Source organism: Ursus americanus, chromosome 5, assembly GCF_024610735.1.
Source record: "Ursus americanus isolate L20-20 chromosome 5, mUrsAme1.1.p, whole genome shotgun sequence".
Lineage (NCBI taxonomy): Eukaryota > Metazoa > Chordata > Mammalia > Carnivora > Ursidae > Ursus > Ursus americanus.
In genome coordinates, this window is record NC_142131.1 from 57,834,522 (window position 1) to 57,854,808 (window position 20,287).

At 38.3% G+C, this 20,287-nt stretch overlaps 1 protein-coding gene across 1 annotated transcript in view; it reads right to left on the bottom strand.

Moving 5' to 3' along the window:
• DDX46 (DEAD-box helicase 46) overlaps positions 1-20,287 on the bottom strand; it is a 67,459-nt gene that overhangs the window by 7,385 nt on the left and 39,787 nt on the right. The window contains exons 14-21 of the mRNA XM_045794664.2: positions 19,820-19,984; positions 19,154-19,316; positions 10,270-10,463; positions 7,962-8,099; positions 7,508-7,657; positions 3,661-3,837; positions 1,626-1,844; positions 1,162-1,306 (exon numbers count right to left, since the gene is read on the bottom strand). Of these exons, the coding sequence (XP_045650620.1) occupies positions 1,162-1,306; positions 1,626-1,844; positions 3,661-3,837; positions 7,508-7,657; positions 7,962-8,099; positions 10,270-10,463; positions 19,154-19,316; positions 19,820-19,984 (1,351 nt within the window). The remainder of the gene's footprint in view (positions 1-1,161; positions 1,307-1,625; positions 1,845-3,660; positions 3,838-7,507; positions 7,658-7,961; positions 8,100-10,269; positions 10,464-19,153; positions 19,317-19,819; positions 19,985-20,287) is intronic.

Consider the following 20,287-nt stretch of genomic DNA (forward strand, 5'->3'; position numbering starts at 1 on the left):
AAGACAAACAGGTAAAGAGCTACAGAGCGGTGAAGAGGGTGAGGTAAGGCTTCTTCGTCAGAAGTGATGTGTGCGCCTCAACGTAACTCGGCCGGTGCCTGAGATGATACAGGATGTGAGAGAGGCTCCTCTGGAGCCATCAAAGCCATTTAAAGCACTATGGATGCAGACTCTGAGCTTACAGAACACACAGGACCAACCTTTCCACAGCTCCAAAACCAGTACGCAACAGACACTTAATTCATTAAACTGATGAAGTGGATCTGGCTGGGTCTACACTTGTAAGTCTATTACAAAGATATTCAGATACATAAATGAAGGGAGGCAAGTTGTCCTATTATGCAGTGGAATAATACATTAGGGGGAAAATAAAAATGGAAAGTCTTTTGAACTCATTCATGAATGTGTGAAATAAAGTTAAAAAGCAAATCTGACTGGGGTGCCTGGGAGGCTCACTCAGTTAAGCATCCAACTTAGTTTAGGCTCAGCTCATGAGGTCTAACCCTGCAGTCAGGTTCCATGCTCAGCAAGGAGTCTGCTTGAGATTCTCTCCCTTTCCCTCTTCTTCTGCCCCTCTGTCTCTGTCTCTGACTCTCTCTCACACACACACACACTCTCTCAAATAAATAAAGTGTAAAAAGAAAACAAAACAAAACACACACAAAAAAACCCCAAATCTGATCACTCTATGTAATACCTTACTTATATACTTTGGGTTATGGTATTCTCTGTCCTCTTCTTGTTTTTTTTAAAGATATGCAAGAACTTTTATGGCCATAATTACACAGGGAATACTTGCTTGGATAAACATTCATTAAGTGAACTAATATACTGATTTACTTTCTAACCTAAACTTTGACCAGAATATTCTACTTATTAAAAGCATAAACACATCAGTCCTTAAAATATCTTTCTTTTAGAGTGATTTTCTAATTTGACTGAATTGTCAAGACTGAAAGAGTTCCATATACAGTCACCTTTCCATATGTACTGAATGTCTAAATAAAGACCTTAAATGATACATGAAAAACTATTTTTTTCTTATACATGTTCCTTACTTTTATCCTCTCTAGAACTAACCTTACATTCTCTCTGTGTCTGTTACATCTATATATCAACTCTGACCTAACTCAAGACTGCAACAGAACCAACAATACTTACTTTCAATTGCCAAGTAAATTTTCCGCTCTCCTTCCTTAGGTTCTTTGCCAGGAGGGAAATATGTTCCTCTGATTGTAATTGCGGCTTCAGAATACTCACTGATTCTCTGCAGAGCTTCCTTAGAGGTAACTTTCCACCTAGCAGTCTATGAAAGAAAGGGTGGGAGGAAAAAAATCACTTCACGGAAGGACAAAAACCTGGCGTACGGACAAAGAATAGGTTGGTTAAATAATATTATGGTCAATATTAAGAATATAATTAACACTTTCACATAAAATCATTTAGATCCTAATGTAACTAGAATATATTCATAAAAATAAAATTTCTATTGTTGTCTCCCTCATCTAAATAAAAAGTAAAGTAGCTATTAAAATGTTCACAGGTTTTAAAGAAGGTATTTTTGCTCCTAAAGAAGCAAGAGTTTTTACTCCATCATTTAAAAAAGGCTTAAAACTGTTACTTGCCTGTGGGAAGTCATTGATCTCTAATTCTTCCTCATATCTCTTAAAAGATTCATTTTGTCCACCATCCTGTCTCTCCTCTTCTTGTTTCTCCAAAGGCACATAATTGAGCTTGGCATTGATCTTTTCAGCAAGTTGCTCTGCAATGGTTTTGGCAGACACAGTGGGAGCCAGGATGGTGCCACCTCTGAGAATCGCATTGGTGGCCTGTTGCATCACATCCTGTAGTTTAAGAAGACCTACAGTCAAATCTCAAATGAGGGCAGAGACGAGATCAGGGATCCTACCACAAATTATTCTCTGGTAAGCCACTAACTAGAAGCATCTTTCTAATGCAGAGTCCTATTCATGTGCAAATTAGCAGTACATATTAACAGTTTAATGTATTTATCTCCCTTACTTTGATGAGAAAAATAAAGAACATTCAACTCTATTATTAAAAATTCTACTGGATCATAGAGAATTAGATAACTCTTGATATACAATAAAATATTTCTAAAATCATTTATATAACTTTGTGGCTCCTAAGAATTTCCTCTAAATTAGAATCTTTGTCCACTACCACCACTGAGCTCTCCAACCCCAAAGCCCAAGCCAATGTTCAATAAATTACAGTAAATGACTGACTTACATTTTTACTTTATTTTGTACTTAAACCTTTTTAATTTGAACTTAATTTTACCATATGCCTAATGTGGACAGAATTCTATAGGTAATAACTGACTCAAACCTCAAGCTTTTCTAACAATGAGAAGGCGTGGCTATTTGATTTCACCAATGAAGACTTATTAGCAGTAATAATCCCAGAGAATATCAGATGAGGCACTATAATCTCTGTTTTCAGAGGAAGTAAGGCCTGAATACAGCAGACACTTCATGGTAACTCACTGGCTAAACATGTGATCTTAGCCAAGCAGCAGAGAAGCAATTCTCATTGGCTAAACGAAACAAACAGAAACCTGAGACTCTAAGTCTCAATTGTAGCTGCCTCACTGAGTCAGTCCACTAGCGTCCGGAAGGCTTGGTCCTTCCAGGTTGGGTGTTACAGTCCCGAAGCTATCCAGCCTACTGGACACAGGGCTCTACCAGTCCACAAACTCTCAAAATCTTCAAAACACTGTTAAAATAAACAAACTATTCTTTAGGAGAATCCTATGAAAGTTTATTCTTAGTTAAAAATTGAGTTGATAATTTTTTAAAAATTAATAAAAAAGCTCTCAAGAGAAAGATGGCATGTGAAATACTTAACACATTTTCCACTGTTTAAGCCCATGTTAGTTTGAGTTATGTAACCAGGTATTATACTTCCAAGAAATTGTTTGTGTGCCCAATAAACCACCCAATAAAAGCAGATCAAGAAAGAAAACGTGGGGTGCCTGGGTGGCTCAGTCAGTTAAGCAGATGCCTTTGGCTAGGTCATGATCCCAGGGTCCTGGGACCGAGCCCCACATCAGGCTCCGTGCTCAGTGGGGACTCTGCTTCTCCCTCTGTCTCTCACCCGCTTGTGCTTGCTCTCTTTTCCTCTCAAATAAATAAAATCTTGGGGAAAAAAAAAGAAAAAAGGGGGGAGCTATTTCCTTAAGATATTGTTAAGATCAATCAGAATATTACTTTATAAAACTATCAAGAGCTAACATGCTTCAGTTAAGAATTCCAAAACAGGGGGCGCCTGGGTGGCTCAGTCGTTAAGCATCTGCCTTCCGCTCAGGGCGTGATCCCAGAGTCGTGGGATCGAGCCCCACATCAGGCTCCTCCACCGGGAGGCTGCTTCTTCCTCTCCCACTTCCCCTGCTTGTGTTCCCTCTCTCACTGGCTGTCTCTCTGTCAAATAAATAAATAAAATCTTAGGAAAAAAAAAAAGAATTCCAAAATAGGCATTAAGACTTTAGTTAACCATATAAGAGGAATCATCCAAATGCAGTAACTGAAGAATCTGTATTCGATTAATGTTAAATTCCCACTAACTCAATGTCTAGAACAACCTGCTCACTTGTGCTGACATAAAAAGCAGTGACTAAAACTTGGAGCAATTACTTAATACCTGAGACTCAATGCCCAAATTCTTCTGAGCATTGATTCTAAGAGCCAATCTCTTAGCAATTTCTAATTTCTCAGCATTTCCTGCAGTTGGAGCAGGAACACTAGACGTTCCAGGCGCAGCCATATCCTTAACTCTCTTCTTTGAATTAAACATACTTTCAATTTGTTCATCAATCTAAAGAAAATAAAAAGATTAATAAAAATTGGATTAAAAATACCAATTTAGATACATCCACAGAAACAAATAATATTTCTGCCAAATGACTAGAATTAGTCGCATTTATGTTAATTCAACCACAAAGATCAATAGGAAAATAGACCAGCTATTTGTTGAGGATGGCACATTTTAAAAAATCAGTTACCTATGGCAGGAAAAAGACAGAAAAGAGAAAGAGAAAGAAAACAGAAATACAATGTCACATGAACCAAGTGAGCACACTCCTAAGCGGTCCAGAAAATATATCCCAGTTCAGCAATTGACCATGTGTTGTTGTTAAGACAGAGAACCCAACATGATATAGCTGAGATGCTTCAGGGCTCAGGCCCTGAGGCTAAATTAAACTGCAGTGAAAGAGGATGGCAGAAGGGCAGTGTAACTCAAGGCCGGTAGGCCACTAAAATTACAGTCAACAGTTCTCAGGGGGAATGGTACAAGTTCCTAAGGTGGGGCTCCCCATATCCTTCCCAACTTCTGAAGTATAAATGGATTTGCCTTAAAAACTGGGTAACAGAAGGGCCCCTGGGTGGCTTAGATGGTTAAGCATCTGCCTGCAGCTCAGGTCATGATCCCGGGGTCCTGGTATGGAGCCCCACAACTGGCTCCCTGCTCAGTGAGGAGGCAGCTTCTCCCTCTGCCTCTGCCCCTCCCCACTCATGCCCTCTCTCTCTTTTCCAAATAAATAAAATCTTAAAAAAAAAAAAAATCGGGTAACAGAATCAGAAAAGAGGGCTTTATTGCTTTATTCCTTTGAACCAAAAAAGGACAAAAAGTAAGGTTGGTTTCCCCATCAAAGCAAAAATAAAGGTGAATGCCTCAGCTCTTCAGGAGCCACATGAGCAGAACTTCAACTGTGCCATCCTGAGGCTGGACACAACCACCTCATAAGCTATTTGCATTTCCTTTTAAAGATGCTTTCTGCCCAACAATGACTACTGACAAGGCCAACTAAAGAGACGCAAACCCCTTTATATACTTAAATTAGGCTAATAAGGCCTTATCTGCTAAAACTCAAATGCAGAAAAGAGCTTGCGTAGGGTTTTAAAAATTAATTAGGTGGGGCACCTGGTGGCTCAGTCAGTTAAAAGTGTCCAACTCTTGATTTCGGCTCAGGTCATGATCTCAGGGCTGTGAGATGAAGGCCCCCATAGGGCTCCGCACTCAGCGCTGATTCTATTTGAGGTTCTCTCTCTCCTTCTCCTTCTGCCTTTCTCCCCACTCATGTGTACTCTCTCTCTCAAATAAATAAATAAATCTTAAAAATTAACCACAGAAAGAACCGATATATTTCATACAATGAGATTCAAAATAATGTTCAAAGTAACATTGAAAAAAAAAAACTGAGGTGGTTTTCTGGGAGGACTGGGTGGCTCAGTCAGTTAAAGCATATGACTCTTGATTTCTGCTCGTGTCATGATCTCAGGGTTGTGAGATCAGGCCCTGAGTTGGGCTCCACGCTGGGTGCACATCCTAAGATTCTCCCTCTCCCTCCCTCTCCCTCAGCCCCTACCCCCCCAAAAAGAACACAAAACTGAGGTAGTTTCAAAGCAAGGCCGTAAATTCTTTAATATTCTTCCCCTCCAAAAGGTGGAGCCTCTCCTTGAGTGTGGGCTGGACTTAGTGACATATTTCTAAGAAACAAAATAAAGCAGTAGTGCCAGTGTGTCACTTTAGACATTAGTCATAAAAGGCCTTAAGGCTTCCTCTTTGCCCCCTCCTTCAGCTCACTCACTTTGGGAGAAGCCAATCGCCATGCTGTGAGGACACACAGGCAGAGGAAAGAAAAGACGTATCCTGCCAACAGCACAGTGAGTGAACCATCTTGAAAAAATATGATCCTCTATCAGTCAAGCCTTCAGGTCATACCAAGCCCTGGGACAACAGCTTTACTGTAACCTCAGTGAGAGCCTAAGCAGAACTACCAGGCTAAACTGCTCCTGATTTCCTACCCGAAAGGAAATGTGAGATAATAAATGTTTGTTGTTTTAACCTACTAAGTTTTAGACTGATCTGTTACACCATAACCAATAACTAAAACACTGACTTAATTAAATTTTAAGCCAGTATGGTATATGAGAAAATGATGTAGGGTTAATGAGAGATCTGGGGTCTGATGCTATCTGTGCTTAACAGCCAACGTGGTTGTGGGCCAAATGCTTTTTCTGGGCTTCAAATTCCTCAAACAACAAGATCAAATTGAATTCCTGATTCTAAATTCATATCCTGAGCTTAGGTCTAATAGAGTATTTAAATTAAAAAAAAAAAAAACCTTCTATGATCAATGATCAAGTGTATTAGAGGATTTCTGGGTTAGAGGTAAACAGGCTTCTTGAACCCAGGATTTTACACATACTTTGATATGCTAATACCACTACTAGTGGTATGCACTAGAAAGATTTTCAAAATTATTTTATAATGAAAACATGCTCTTCTAAAGCTCAAGCTTCTTTCGGTTCCAAAGGATACTCTGTGAAACCCTGAATTTCCTGAGTCCTCAGGGCCCCTCTTCACTGGGTCACAAACAATGCCATTAGCTAAGACCATGGGCTCTGAAGTAAGAATGAAATGGGTACAGGGCCCAGCTCATCCCATTAATCACTATGTAAATCTGAAAAGATTACTTCTAAGTCTCTTCAATTATAAAATGGGCATACTCTTGAGTATCTACCTTGTCTGGATAATGTGCAGAAGTAAATGAAATAATCCCTGTAAAGCATCTGACACAATGCATGATGGCACTTGGGAACACTCAAAAATGCTATCTATTATTGTTTGTTTTTTGCTTTTTAAGTAAGCTCTCCTACACCCGACATGCGTGGGGCTTAGGCTCACAACTCCAAGATCAAGAGGAGCCACCCAGGTGCAGGACAATCTGACAATGTTTCGGCACCACATTAGATACACCTTTTGGCCTAGCAATTCCATTTACACGCTCAACCTCAAAACTGAATCAGATGAATGTGCTAAACTAAATGCACAAGGATAAGCAGTAAAGTACAGTTTACGATAATAAAGTATATTTCAAATATGAATATACAGAAACAACCCACATATTCAAAATTAGGGGTTTGATTAATTAAACTGTGGAACATTCATATAATGAAATATTATGTAACCATTAAGAACAATGTAAGAATAAGAGGTGCCTGCGTGGCTCAGTCAGTTCAGTGTCCGACTCTTGATTTCAGCTCAGGTCATGATCTCAAGGTCATGATAGGGCTCTGTGCTCAGCAGGCAGTCTACATGAGATTATTTCTTGTCCCTCCACTCGTGTATGCTTTCTCTCTCTCTCAAATAAATAAATAAATAAAGCTTTTAAAAATTCATTAAAAAAAATGCAAGAATTAATTTACTAAAATGAGACGATTTCAACCTAAGACCGCTGCTGTCAAGAAGGTTTATAAAGCAGTATGGTCTCATTTTTATGAAAATACATAAATATGGGTAAGGCATATGAGAATACAGAGAGAGAGGCAGAGGGAGAAAGAGAGAAAGGGTTGGGAAGGGCACACATCAAAAAAGGTTTGCAGTAACTGGCTATATCTCAACAAGCAAATGGTAAGACCTCCAGGACGAAAGCAACAATGCTTCAAATGGCAAGAATGAGCCTTAGTAAAAGGACACTTACGTCGACTGCAGCATCCTCATCATCTGAATCCTGCAGACCAAGAGCTGCTTTTTGCAACTTCTTCCTCTCGTTAGCCAAAGCTTGTTCTGTTTCATCAAACTTGAATCCCTTACCAGAGAACCCACTACTCTTTTTAATTATTTTCCCTTCCTTTCAAGGAAAAACAAAAAAGTTAATTTCATACTAAAAAACTTTAGTGTTCAGGAATTTAGGGGTTATTAAATATTTTTCAAGGTAGTGCATACCAATGTAACAAAAACACTCCACCTAGCACATGAACAATAAAAAAAGAACTCTACATAATACTGAGTTGAAGCAAAAGAGAGGATTTTGTTCTCACTCCCCTCCCCAAAGAGATAAAATAACCCTATCAAGGTTTACAAGTATTGAATAGTCAAGGTCTACAACACAATAATGAGCTGCATAAAAGTAATGGCAGTTTAAAAAAACTCACAGCTTTCTGCTGATCTTTGAAATCACTCCAAAGTTTCTCCAGGTCAGGAGGCACTGCAGTTCCTGACAATTCAAGAGCTTTAATTATGTCACCAGCATAGCGAGCTTGATCTTCTGTGATAAAAGTATACGCATAACCCTGACGAATAATGAAAAAGTGGAACTGTTAGGCACTAACAACATGACTCTTCTTCAGATCACAAGATAAAATCTGACCCACCTAATAAATCCTCTAAAGACTAAACAGAAGAGTCCTACTAAATTCTTGAATGCTTCACAGTAAAATATCTAAGTTTAATATTTAAAAATAAGCAAAACCAGAAAATTTCTAATTTCTTCATGTATAAACAGAAATATATGATTTTAGATAAATGCACAAATGCACTGTCATACATACAAATTTTAATATAGCACATTATTTTTTCCTTTTTGCTTCCATTCCCTTCATACACTACCTACTGTACCACTCTACCCCAACTAACTTGTATTAACTTTCTAGGATGTAGCTTTCCACATAATTTTTCCCCTACAGAGTTTTTAAGACCAATAACGGATAAAAGAAAATTTATGTGTGTGCACATATGTATGTATATATATATATGTATACATGTATGTACAACTCTAGCCCTTCTCTCGCCTGAACCAAAAAGCTCCTAGAGGGATACCTGGGTGGCTCAGTCGTTTAAGGGTCTGTCTTCAGCTCAGGTCATGATCCCAGGGTCCTAGGATCAAGTCCCAGGCAAGGAGCCTATTTCTCCCTCTGCCTGCCGCACCCCCCCCAACCACTTGTGCTCACACTGGCAAATAAAAACAAAAGCAAAAAACAACCCTCCTGGAGACATGTGAAACCTTAGGCTTTAGAGAACCCCAGGGAGATGACGTAGCTCACTTCATCTTTTGATGTATGTGCGTACACATGCATATATACATACATGCACACACATGTATATATACACATGCATATATACACAACATACATATATACACACACATATACAAAAAATTTTTATATACAAAAATGAAGTTAATTACATCATCACCCTGGGGTTCTCTAAAACCTAAGGTTTCACATGTCTCCAGGAGCTTTTTGGTTCAGGTGAGAGAAAGGCTAGAGTTGGGAGTAGAGAACAGTATACCACAATCATGTCATCTCTACAACATTCTCTGCCCCTACTAGAGAAACGTGGCAAAATTTAAAACATGGCTTAATATAGTATTTCAGGAATATCTAATTACCACACTTGACCCATGGCCTGCTTTTGTACTGCCCATGAGCTCTTTAAGAATGGTATCGCTTCTTTTTTAAGGTTTGTGTGTACACACACACACACACACACATCCATATGACAGAGACTGTATGTGGACCAAAAAGGCTACAATTTTTACTACATGTGTGCCCCTTTACAAACTTTCCCAAATCCATATTTGGGAATAACTCAGGTTAAAAGAGTAAGAGCCATCACTACTTATTAGCTATGCAGGCTTGGGCAACTAACTTAACTTCCATGTGCCTTAGCTTTTCTCATCTATTAAATGGTAATGTTGTTTAGCTCAAAGGGAAATTGTGAGGATAAAATGAAACAATATGTATGAAAAGCACTGAAAACAACATCTGGAACTCAGTAAGTACTACATAAATACATCCTATTATTATTATTAATATTATTGCTTCACTATGTAGAAATATCCAGGGCTGGAATATCAAATAGATCATCATCAATGTTTCCAACAATAGAATATTCTATTGCCTTCGAAAAGAATGACTTAGACTATATACTTACCAGACTACAGGTGAATTTAAAAAGCAAGTAATATACATAGCATATGGAGTGGGACAGGGGAGTAATGAAAAAAAGGGTCCTGGGATCCAGTTCCAAGTCGGGCTCCCAGGTCAGCAGGGAGTCTGCTTCTCCCTCTCCCTTTAATTCTCCCCCTTGCTCGTGCTCTCTCTCTCAAATGAATAAAATAAATAAATTTAAAAAAAAATACTGATGAAGGATACCGAACTATATACATGTATGTATATACATACACAGAAATTTTTAGGTAGGGTAAAACAAAAAACCCTAAAAGAGGACATAAACAATAAACACTATCTGCCTAAACAGAATGGCTAGTTATCTGATAATTTTAATAATACCATATATAGAATTGATGAATATCAACTAGTCCCTATTGATGATTGATCATTTTCAAAATGTCCCTGTAACTCCTATTATCTACTCCTTAAAATCCTAAAAAAAAAAAAAAAAAAAAAAAAACCCTATGTTTTAATGTAATGGAAATCAACTTTAAAAAAGTCTTTTTACTTTATTGCCTGCTCTTCCAGTCCGTCCTGCTCTGTGCACATAATCCTCATAATGGTTGGGGCAGCTGTAATTTACTACAAGAATCAGATGCTTCACATCTAGACCTCGGGCAGCAACAGAAGTAGCTACAAGAAGTTTGCAGGTCCCATTCTTAAAGTCATTTATGATGCTATCTCTGTCATATTGATCAATGCCTGCAAGTAAATTAAAAAAAAGTTATAAAACCACACACTGCAATTAAATTTTTCATTTCCTTGGACACAGAAATAAGTTAAATGCAGAGTAGCAAATAAATCCAACATACATTGACCACACGTGCACCAGTCACAGTATAAAAAATAAAACACTAAGGAAATTTAATGGCAAGATCAAAGGCTACTGCTATTAACTCATTTATGAATCTTCCAAATCTGCCCTTGTATGGCCCCTTTCTTATGTAGAAGGGTTATAACTGCAGAAGCCCCAGCATCTCAGATTCATTAAGCTATACCTGTTTAGGAGATAAAAGAAAAGGCAGGTACATTCAGCCTATATTAACAGAATTCAGAACTTTCTCCTTCTCCTATGGGTTAATTAGAGCTTTGCTAATCATTTTTTCCTCAGCACCAGAAGCAACATCAAGTGGGACATTGTTAGAAATGCAAAATCTCAGGGGCGCCTGGGTGGCACAGCGGTTAAGCGTCTGCCTTCGGCTCAGGGCGTGATCCCGGCGTTCTGGGATCGAGCCCCACATCAGGCTCCTCCTCTATGAGCCTGCTTTTTCCTCTCCCACTCCCCCTGCTTGTGTTCCCTGTCTCACTGGCTGTCTCTATCTCTGTCAAATAAATTAATAAAATCTTTAAAAAAAAAAGAAATGCAAAATCTCAGATCCCACCCCAAACTACTGAGTTACAAATTCTACATTTTAACAAGATCCTTGGGTGATTACACATTCCTATTAAAGTTTGAAATACACTGGTTAAACAGTGTACACCCAATTGGCTCTCTCTTAAATATGTTACCAAAAGAGGCTCGAATGGAAGAATATGAAATGCCAAAAAGTTCTATTACAAGATACTCAGACCACAAATTGATTTTATGATGGAGAATTTCTAGCAATAGCAAAACGGAATCGGTAAATTCTCAAACCTTGAAATTCATTTCTGCAGCAGAAGATATTCTAAGGCTTTACATAAGATCTGAGTTTAAATACCAGAGAATGCTTAGTATCTAAGTATGTATCAATGTTAACTAATATTATTACCCTCAATTTAAAAGTACTCTTCAAAGACTGAATTAAACAAAGTATTTGGATCTAATGTCAAAACAAGTGGAATCTAACATTGAACCCAAAGTCTTGTAAGAAAAATTAATGGAATCAGTATCAATATAAATTACATTTTATAAATTATAAATTAAAAGGTACTAAAGCTTTTAATTTAGACTGATATATCCTGACTACCTACCTCAAGTGTACATATCTTATTCCATGAAGTGAATATAACATGCTAAGTGAAGTATACGGGATACCTGTCCAACAGCAATTAACCCTCTTCCTTTTACTTATTTTTTTTTTTTAAGATTTTTATTGACTTACTTAACAGAGAGAGAGAGAGCACAAGCAGGGGGAGCAGCAGAAGTAGAAGCTTCCCACTGAGCAGGGAGCCCGATACAGGGCTTGATCCCAGGACCCTGAGATCATGACCTGAGCAAAGGCAGACACTTAACCAACAGAGCCACCCAGGTGCCCAAACCCTCTTCCTTTTAAACGTAACCCCAAGTTTGTTCAAATATCCATTCAACACATGGTCATGTACATCAAACCAGAGATGAGCCTAATCCTGAGTTTTAGGAGGTGAATGAACCCCTCTCAAACTTTCTGTGCTAAAGCTGCCTTTATAGTCTTAAAATTAATAAGGATTAAACCCAGAGAGGTTTACTTTACATAAGTCATCTCTATCAATATTTAATGTATTAGAGACTAGAACTGGGGCACCTGGGTGGCTCAGTTAAGCATCGGGATTCAGCTCCGTTCATGATCTCAGGGTCCTGGGATCGAGCCCTGTGTCAGGCTCCACTCTCAGGGAGGAGTCTGCTTATCCCTGTCCCTCTGCCCCCCTCACCACTCGTGCTCTCTCTGTGTCTCTTAAATAAACAAATAAAATCTTTAAAAAAAAGAAACCAGAATGGAGAAAAATTTTAAAGTACTTATTAACTTACTTAAAAATAAAGCAATTACATATTACAACCGAAATTTTTTTGTGAAAAATAACCCTTCCAAAATAGTAAAATAATTTACTAAGATGCTTCACAACTTGGTCTGTCTCTTTAATGTCTGGCTTAGTAGAGGATAGTTGGCATGTCATATCTTTTGCATCCAATCTGGTACAATATAACATGCCACGAAGCCTTTAGAAAACTACTCTATACACTCCTAACAAAATGAAAATGGAAAAGGCAAAGCACGTGATGAGGTTATTACACAAATACTTGTGATCTCATGAACCCCTGAAACTCTCAGAGACCCTCAGGGGTCCCAGTACAATACTTTAAGAACCATTAGTCAATCGGCTTACTTAGGAATGATTTAGGCATAAGCATGTGATGCAATTCTGAGGAAAGAGATAAGAGAAGTACAGATAAGGGATTATGGGGGGAAATGCCCTTACATACAGAAAAAACACATTTCTGGGGTGCTTGGGTGGCTTACTGGGTTAAGCATCTGCCTTTGGCTCAAGTCATGATCTCAGAGCCCTGAGATTGAGTCGGCTCCCTGGCACAGCAGGGAGTCTGCTTGTCCCTCTGCCCCTCCCCACACTCATGCTCACTCTCCCTCTCCCTCAAATCAATAAATAAAATCTTAAAAAAAAAAAAGAAAGAAAAAAGAAAAAGAAAAATACACATGTCCCTCAAAGAAGGACTATTTACTGGACCAACCCTCCTGCAGAAAACAACTATGAATTCTAACCAAAATATTTTTTAAAAATTCCCAAGAAACATCTGAAGGCACAAGACAGGGACTAAAAGCAAACAGAAACTGGAATTTCTGACACAGGGAATAATATAATGGCACTCCCTGAGTTTGAAGGATTTTATTTATTTACTTTAAAGATTTTGCTTGGGGAAAGGCCCTGGGAAGCCAAAGAGGGAAGTCAAACTTAAATAGAAACAGTCTTACTGACAAGAAGAAAAAGAAGAAAGAGTTCAGGACAAACTCAGGATCAAAAAATAGGACATAAATCGAAGAAAGAACAACAGAGTAGGCATGCTCAAATATGCAGCCCCTAAACGATGCCTGCAGGGGACAATCCAAGCAGCATAGTTATGACTAAAAGAAATGAACAAAGATTTCAGATGTTGCCCATTAAAAGAAAGACTGAGTTTCAAATAAGGGTTCGATCAAGTTAATGCCTTATTAAAACAAATACAACACTCTTAAGAAAAATATAAAAGAATCCAAAATATATAATGTATCAATCATAAAGCCCAGTATACAAACCAAAACTACTAGACAAAAAAATTTAAAATATATAAAACAAAAGCAAAAGAAAAGACAATCAATAGAAACTGACTTCGGATGACCAAGATGTTATGAGTAATAGTCAAAGATTTTAAAGAAACTATCTTCCTTGACCACTTAACTGTGGTCAAGGAAAAATTTTCAAATGTGCGTAACGGATAGATAGCCAGGAAATCTAATTAGAGAAGTAAGAAAATATAAGAGAGCCAGTTGTAAATTCTAGAACTAAAAAAATGCATTATCTGAATTTTAAAAATTCACTGGATAGACTTAACAGCAGTTAGAGATGGCAAAAAGGAAACCGTGAACTTGAAGATAGAGTCAAGAAATGTCCCAATCTTAATTAAGGAGAAGAGAAAAGGGTTGAAAAACCAAAGTGAGCAAGGATCAAAGAAATGTGAGACAGTATTAAAGGGCTGAACATACACATAATTGGAGTCCCAAAGGATAAAAACTGAAGAAATAATAATCAAGATTTTCCCAAATGTCTCCCAAACTATATCCCAAGGAAATAAATTTACAGATTCTACAAGCTCAGTGAACCACAAGTAGAATAAATACAAAGGAAACCATAAGTAGATACACTTAACATATGACCCAGGAATCCCATTCCTGGTTATCTACTCTACAGCAATGAAAACACCCAAAAACCTGCAGCTGAACATTCAATAGCAGCTCTATTCACATTTGTCAAAAACTGGGAATAATCTGGGGTGCCTGGGTGGCTGTTGGCTGTGCAGCCAATTCTTGATTTTGACTCAGGTCATGATCTTGGCGTCCTGGGATTGAGCCCTGTGTCCAGCTCCCCACTCAGCAGGGAGTCCGCTCCAGGATTCTCTCCCCCACTCTCCCGCTGCCCCTCCCCCACCCATGCTAGCTCCCGCTCTCTCTCAAATAAATCAATCTTTAAAAATAAATAAATTTTATTTATAAACAAAATAAATAAATTTTTTTAAAAACTTAAAAACTGGGAACTACCCAAATGTTCTTCAGCACATGAAGAGATACACAAACGGTACATCCACAATAAACAATGCTGGGCAATAAAAGAAATGAACAACTTCAGTGGGTCTCAAAGTCACTATGCTGAGTAAAAAAAGCCAAGTGCATAATGTATGACCTACATTTACAAATATTCTTATAAGAACACACCAGTGGTTACCAGGTATTATAAACAGGAGGAGAGCTAACTTTTTAGTTACTTTTAAAGATATAGGACAAAGAAGTTTTGGGGGTGATGGAACCATTCTGTATTCTGATATGATGTATCCTGCAGGATGACTGAAGTAGCAAAAAAACCAAGAATCAGCCCAGGTATCAACAGAAATGAACTAAGCAAACTGGGGTAGATTTATACAAAAGAGTATTAACAATAAAGGGAAAAACTCAGAAACACAGGCTGATTGAAAGACAACGTGACACAAAAAGGTTCAGAAAATACGATTCCATTTTTCTGAAATTCTAAATACAACTAATATACGTTGGGAAAAAATACATAAAATGGTTGCCTCTAGGGGTGAGAACAGGAATTAATAGAGGGAAAGTTCCAAGGTTATATCTGAATAGAGATTTGGGTTTCACAACTTACATACATTTGTCAAAACTAATCAAATGGCACACTTAAGATCTGCACATTTCACTACAGTTTACTGACAGTTTATTAAAGAAAAAATTGGGGGGCGCCAGGCTGGCTCAGTTGGTAGAACATGATTCTTGATCTCAGGGTCATGAATTTGAGCCCTGCACTGAGGGTAGAGTTTACTTAAAAAGTAAAAAAATAAACTTGTGTTAACCAACTACATATTGAAGTGAAATGCACTGATGCTACAACTTACTTTCAAACTTACCAAAAAACTAAGAAACAGGGCCGCCTGGGTGGCTCAATTGGTTAAATGTCTGCCTTCGGCTCAAGCCCCATGTTGGGCTCCCTGTTTGGTGGGAAGCCTGCTTCTCCCTCTCCTTCTGCTGTTCCCCCTGCTTATGCTCTCTCGCTCTCAATGTCAAATGAATAAATAAAATCTTTAAACAAGGGGGGTGGGGGACAACAAGAACTGGCGAGGCTGTGGATAAACTGGAACCCTACTGCACTGCTGGTGAGAATACAAAATGGTACAAGAGCTGTAAAAAACAGTGTGGTGGTTCCTCAAAAAGTTAAAAATAGACTTACCAAATGACCCAGCAATTCCACTCGAAGCTATATACCCAAAAGAAATGAAAACAGGAACTCCAACACATACTTGTACACCGGTGTTCAAAGTAGCATTATTCACAGAAGCCAAAAGGCAGGAACAACCCAAGTGTCCATCAACAGATGAATGAATAATGGAAATGTGGTGTATGCATGCAATGGAATATTATTTAGCATTAACAAAAAGGAAATTCTTCTTACACCATACTCAAAAATGAACTCAAAATGGATTAAACACCTAAATGTGAGAACTGAAATCATAAAGATCCTAGAAGAGAGCACAGGCTCTCTGACATCAGCCAAACCAACATTTTTGCAGACACATCTCCTGAGGCAAGTGAAAAAAAAAAAAAAAAAACACAAAACAAAACAAAAAAAACCTGAGCCTGGTTGGCTCAGTCAATGGAGCGTGCAACTATTGATCTCGGGACTGTAAATTCGAGCCCCACATTGGGCAAAGAGATTACTTAAAAATAAAATCTTTAAAAAAAAAATAAAACAAACAGGAGCGCCTGGGTGGCTCAGTCGGTTAAGCCTCTGCCATCAAAAAGAATGAAATCCATTTGCAACAATGTGGACGGAACTAGAGGGTATTAGGCTAAGCGAAATAAGTCAGTCAGAGAAAGACAAATACCATATCATCTTACTCATATGTGGAATTTAAGAAACAAAACAGAGGAGCATGGGGAAGGGAGGGAAAAATAAAACAAGATGAACTCAGAGAGGGAGACAAACCATAAGAGACTTTTAATCATAGGAAACAAACTGAGGGTTAATGGAGGGAAGGGGGGTGGGGGGATAGGGTAATTGGGTGATGGACATTAAGGAGGGAATGTGATGTAATGAGCACTGCGTATTATATAAGACTGATGAATCACTGACCTCTTCCTCTGAAACTAATAATACATTACATGTTGATAACTGAATTCAGATTTTTAAAAAATCGGCAAACGAACAAACATTTCTTCAAAGAAGACATCCAGATGGTCAAGAGACAAATGAAAAGATGCTCAGCATCCCTCATCACCAGGGAAATGCAGATCAAAACTACAAGGAGATATCACTTCACAACTGTCAGAAAGGCTAAAATCAACAACCCAAGAAACAACAAGTGTTGGTGAGGATATGGAGAAAAAGGAACCCTCAAGCACTGTTGGTAGGAATACAAACTGGTGCAGCCACTATGGGAGACAGTATGGAGCTTCCCCAGAAACTTAAAAATAGAACTACCCTACAATCCAGTAATAGCACAACTGGGTATTTACCCAAAGAATACAAAAACATTCATTCAAAAGGACATATGCACCGCTAGGTTTACAGCACTATTGTTTAAAATATGGAAGCAGCCCAAGTATCCACCAATAGATGAATGGATAAAGATGTGGGGTATATACATACAATGGAATATTATTCAGCCATAAAAAGAATGATATCTTGCCATTTGCAACAACATGGATGGAGCCAGAAAGTAGAATGCTAAATGAAATAACTCAGAGAAAGACAGATACCATATGATTTCACTCATCCGTGGAATTTAAGAAACAAAACAAATGAGCAAAGGAAAAAAAGAGAGACAGAGAGAAACCAAGAAACAGACTCTTAACTAGAGCACAAACTGAGGGTTACCAGAAGAGAGGTGGGTGGGGGAATGGGTGCAATACGTGAGGGAGATTAAGAGTATACTTATGACAAGCACTGAGTGATGTATAGAACTGCTAAATCACTATATTGTATAAGTGAAAGTAATATAGCACTGTATGTTAACTATACCAGAATTAAAATACTTATTAAAAAAATAAGAAATTCTGATACATGATAAAACATCAATAAGCCTCAAAGACAATTATGCTAAGTGAAAAAAACCAGGCACAAAAAGATAAATAGTGTATGATTCCAACATGTGTGAAGTACCTAAAACAGGGAAATTCACAAATGGAAAAAGCAGAATGCAGGTTCCCAGGGGCTAGAGGGTGGGGATGGAGATGAAGTTACTACTTAACAGGTAGAGAGTTTATGTCTGGGATGAAAATAAACTTCTGGAAGTAGGTAACAGTGATGTCACACAGCACTGTGAATGCACTTAATGCCACTGATTTATACACTTAAAAATAGTTAAAATGGTAAATTTTATATAATGTATATTTTATCCCAATAACCAAAAAAAGGGGGAAATATGAGGCATTTTCAAATATTAAAAGTTAACCAAATACATACCCTCAAAATACCAAAAGCCCTTTTAATTGCATCCACAATGACACATGGTATGGGAGACTGTATTTTCCGAAGATGATAGCAAAAGCATGGCCTACTCTACATATTCTTCTGCAGAGGGAATGACCCTCCTATCAAGAACTGGGAATCTACGCCTCCATCCCCTTAAATCTGAGCCAGTCCTGGGACTATTTTGACCTACAGAATATCGTGAAAATGAAAGTTCTGCCAATTCCCAGTACCATACTTAACTGGCCTTGTCAGCTTTCAGTTCTTGCCTTCTAGCCAGGTAGTCCCATAGAGAGGTCCTCAAAGGGAAGAGCCATCACTCCTGGCCAATAGCCTGAGCTCAGTCAAGAGCCAGTGCCAACGTGCCAGCCACCTAAGTTAAGGCAAGTTGGAAATGGATCCCCAGTTCCAATTAAGCCACTCCAGTAGACACAGCATGAAACAGAAACTAGACAGTATGTGCTGAGCTCCACCCAAATTGCAGATTTATAAATAAATGACATGTGCACTAAATTTTGGGGTGATTCATTACAAAGTCACAGATTGCCAGAACACTTAGGATAATTCACACGGTCTTTGTCCCATATGTTTAGTGTTATAAGTCCCACATACATTTAACAATGGAGATGTTATAACAAAATTAAAATGATACTTTCAATTAAAGGTCTAATGCAAATCATGAAAAAAACTAAGTAGCATGGCATAATGGAAAGGATTTAACATGAAACAGAAAATTTTAAGTTCAATTTCTCCTTATCTGATTAACGGCTATACGGTTTGGTCAAACCAATGAACTGTTGTCTAATTTTCTTTATCTCTAAGATGGAACGATAATAAAGCTTACCCACCCCAGAGTTGTTGTGAATAAAAACGGAGATAGATACAAAATTTGGCTCTAAATAACAGTACAAGGTAAATATATCATTCAGAACACAGCAGCACCTGGCCAAATTAAGAACTCAACAGATAAACATTACCTCCATGAAGAGACATGCAAGGATACGACGCTCTCATCAAATCTTTCAGAAGACCATCAGCATGTTCCTGCTTATCCACAAAAATAATGACAGATCCCGACTCTTGGTAATGGCCAAGAAGCTCAAGTAACTTCAAGAATTTCTTTTCTTCTTCAATCACAATCTGAAATACCAAATTACACCAAGTTAATGGAGTAAAAATGCAGACATATCTCTTAAGCAAAAATATTCATTTTATTTCTGGCGAATGACTAAATGACTTGCTGTATCTTTAGGAATGGGTAGGAAAATGTTGATTTTAAATGATAAACCAGTAAGACCAAAAAAAATTTCTAACTTTGAGAGAAAGGGCTTGCAAACGTGAGCAAACCATCATGTGGTTCTCTCTGCCTCCTGACCTCACATCCTATTAACTAAAGAATAAAATAGGTCTGTGACATTTCCATCCACCAGTCCGACCTCTTCTGGTGGGAGGAACTAAAAAGAGCATTTTAAACACGCAGTTCCAAGGAACAGCTTATTCAAATTTATCAGATAAAATATTAACAGCTAGGCTGTATCCTATTTAAAATGAGGTAATTACCTGCCTTCATCACAATGATCCCCAAAGGATCACACACTGCCTAAACATCCAGGGAACTAAGATTTCCGACAGATTGTACCCACCACTTGTTGTTCCACATCTGAGCAAACCACACTCCTGCCTCCAACCTGCACTTCAATGGGTTTACTCAGGATTCTGCGAGCCAAAGCCTCCATAGCTCTGGGAAAAGTAGCTGAAAACATAACTGTCTGTCGATCAGGACGGACATTATCCACAATGCGCATGACCTGAGAACACATTGCAAATAAATATGGTGAGTACAGTCTCCAAAACTTATACGAAGTTAAAACCAAGTAGAAAGGGGCACCTGGGTGGCTCAGTTGGTTAAGCATCTGCCTTCGGCTCAGGTCACGAGCTTGGGGTCCTGGGATTGAGCCCTGTGTCAAAATCCCTGTTCAGCAGGAAGTCTGCCTCACTCTCTCCCTCTGTACTCTCTCTCTAATAAATAAATTCTTTTAAAACAACAAAAAAAAAGAGGCCCCTAAGTGGCTCAGTTGTTGTCTGCCTTGGGCTCAGGTCATGATCCTAGG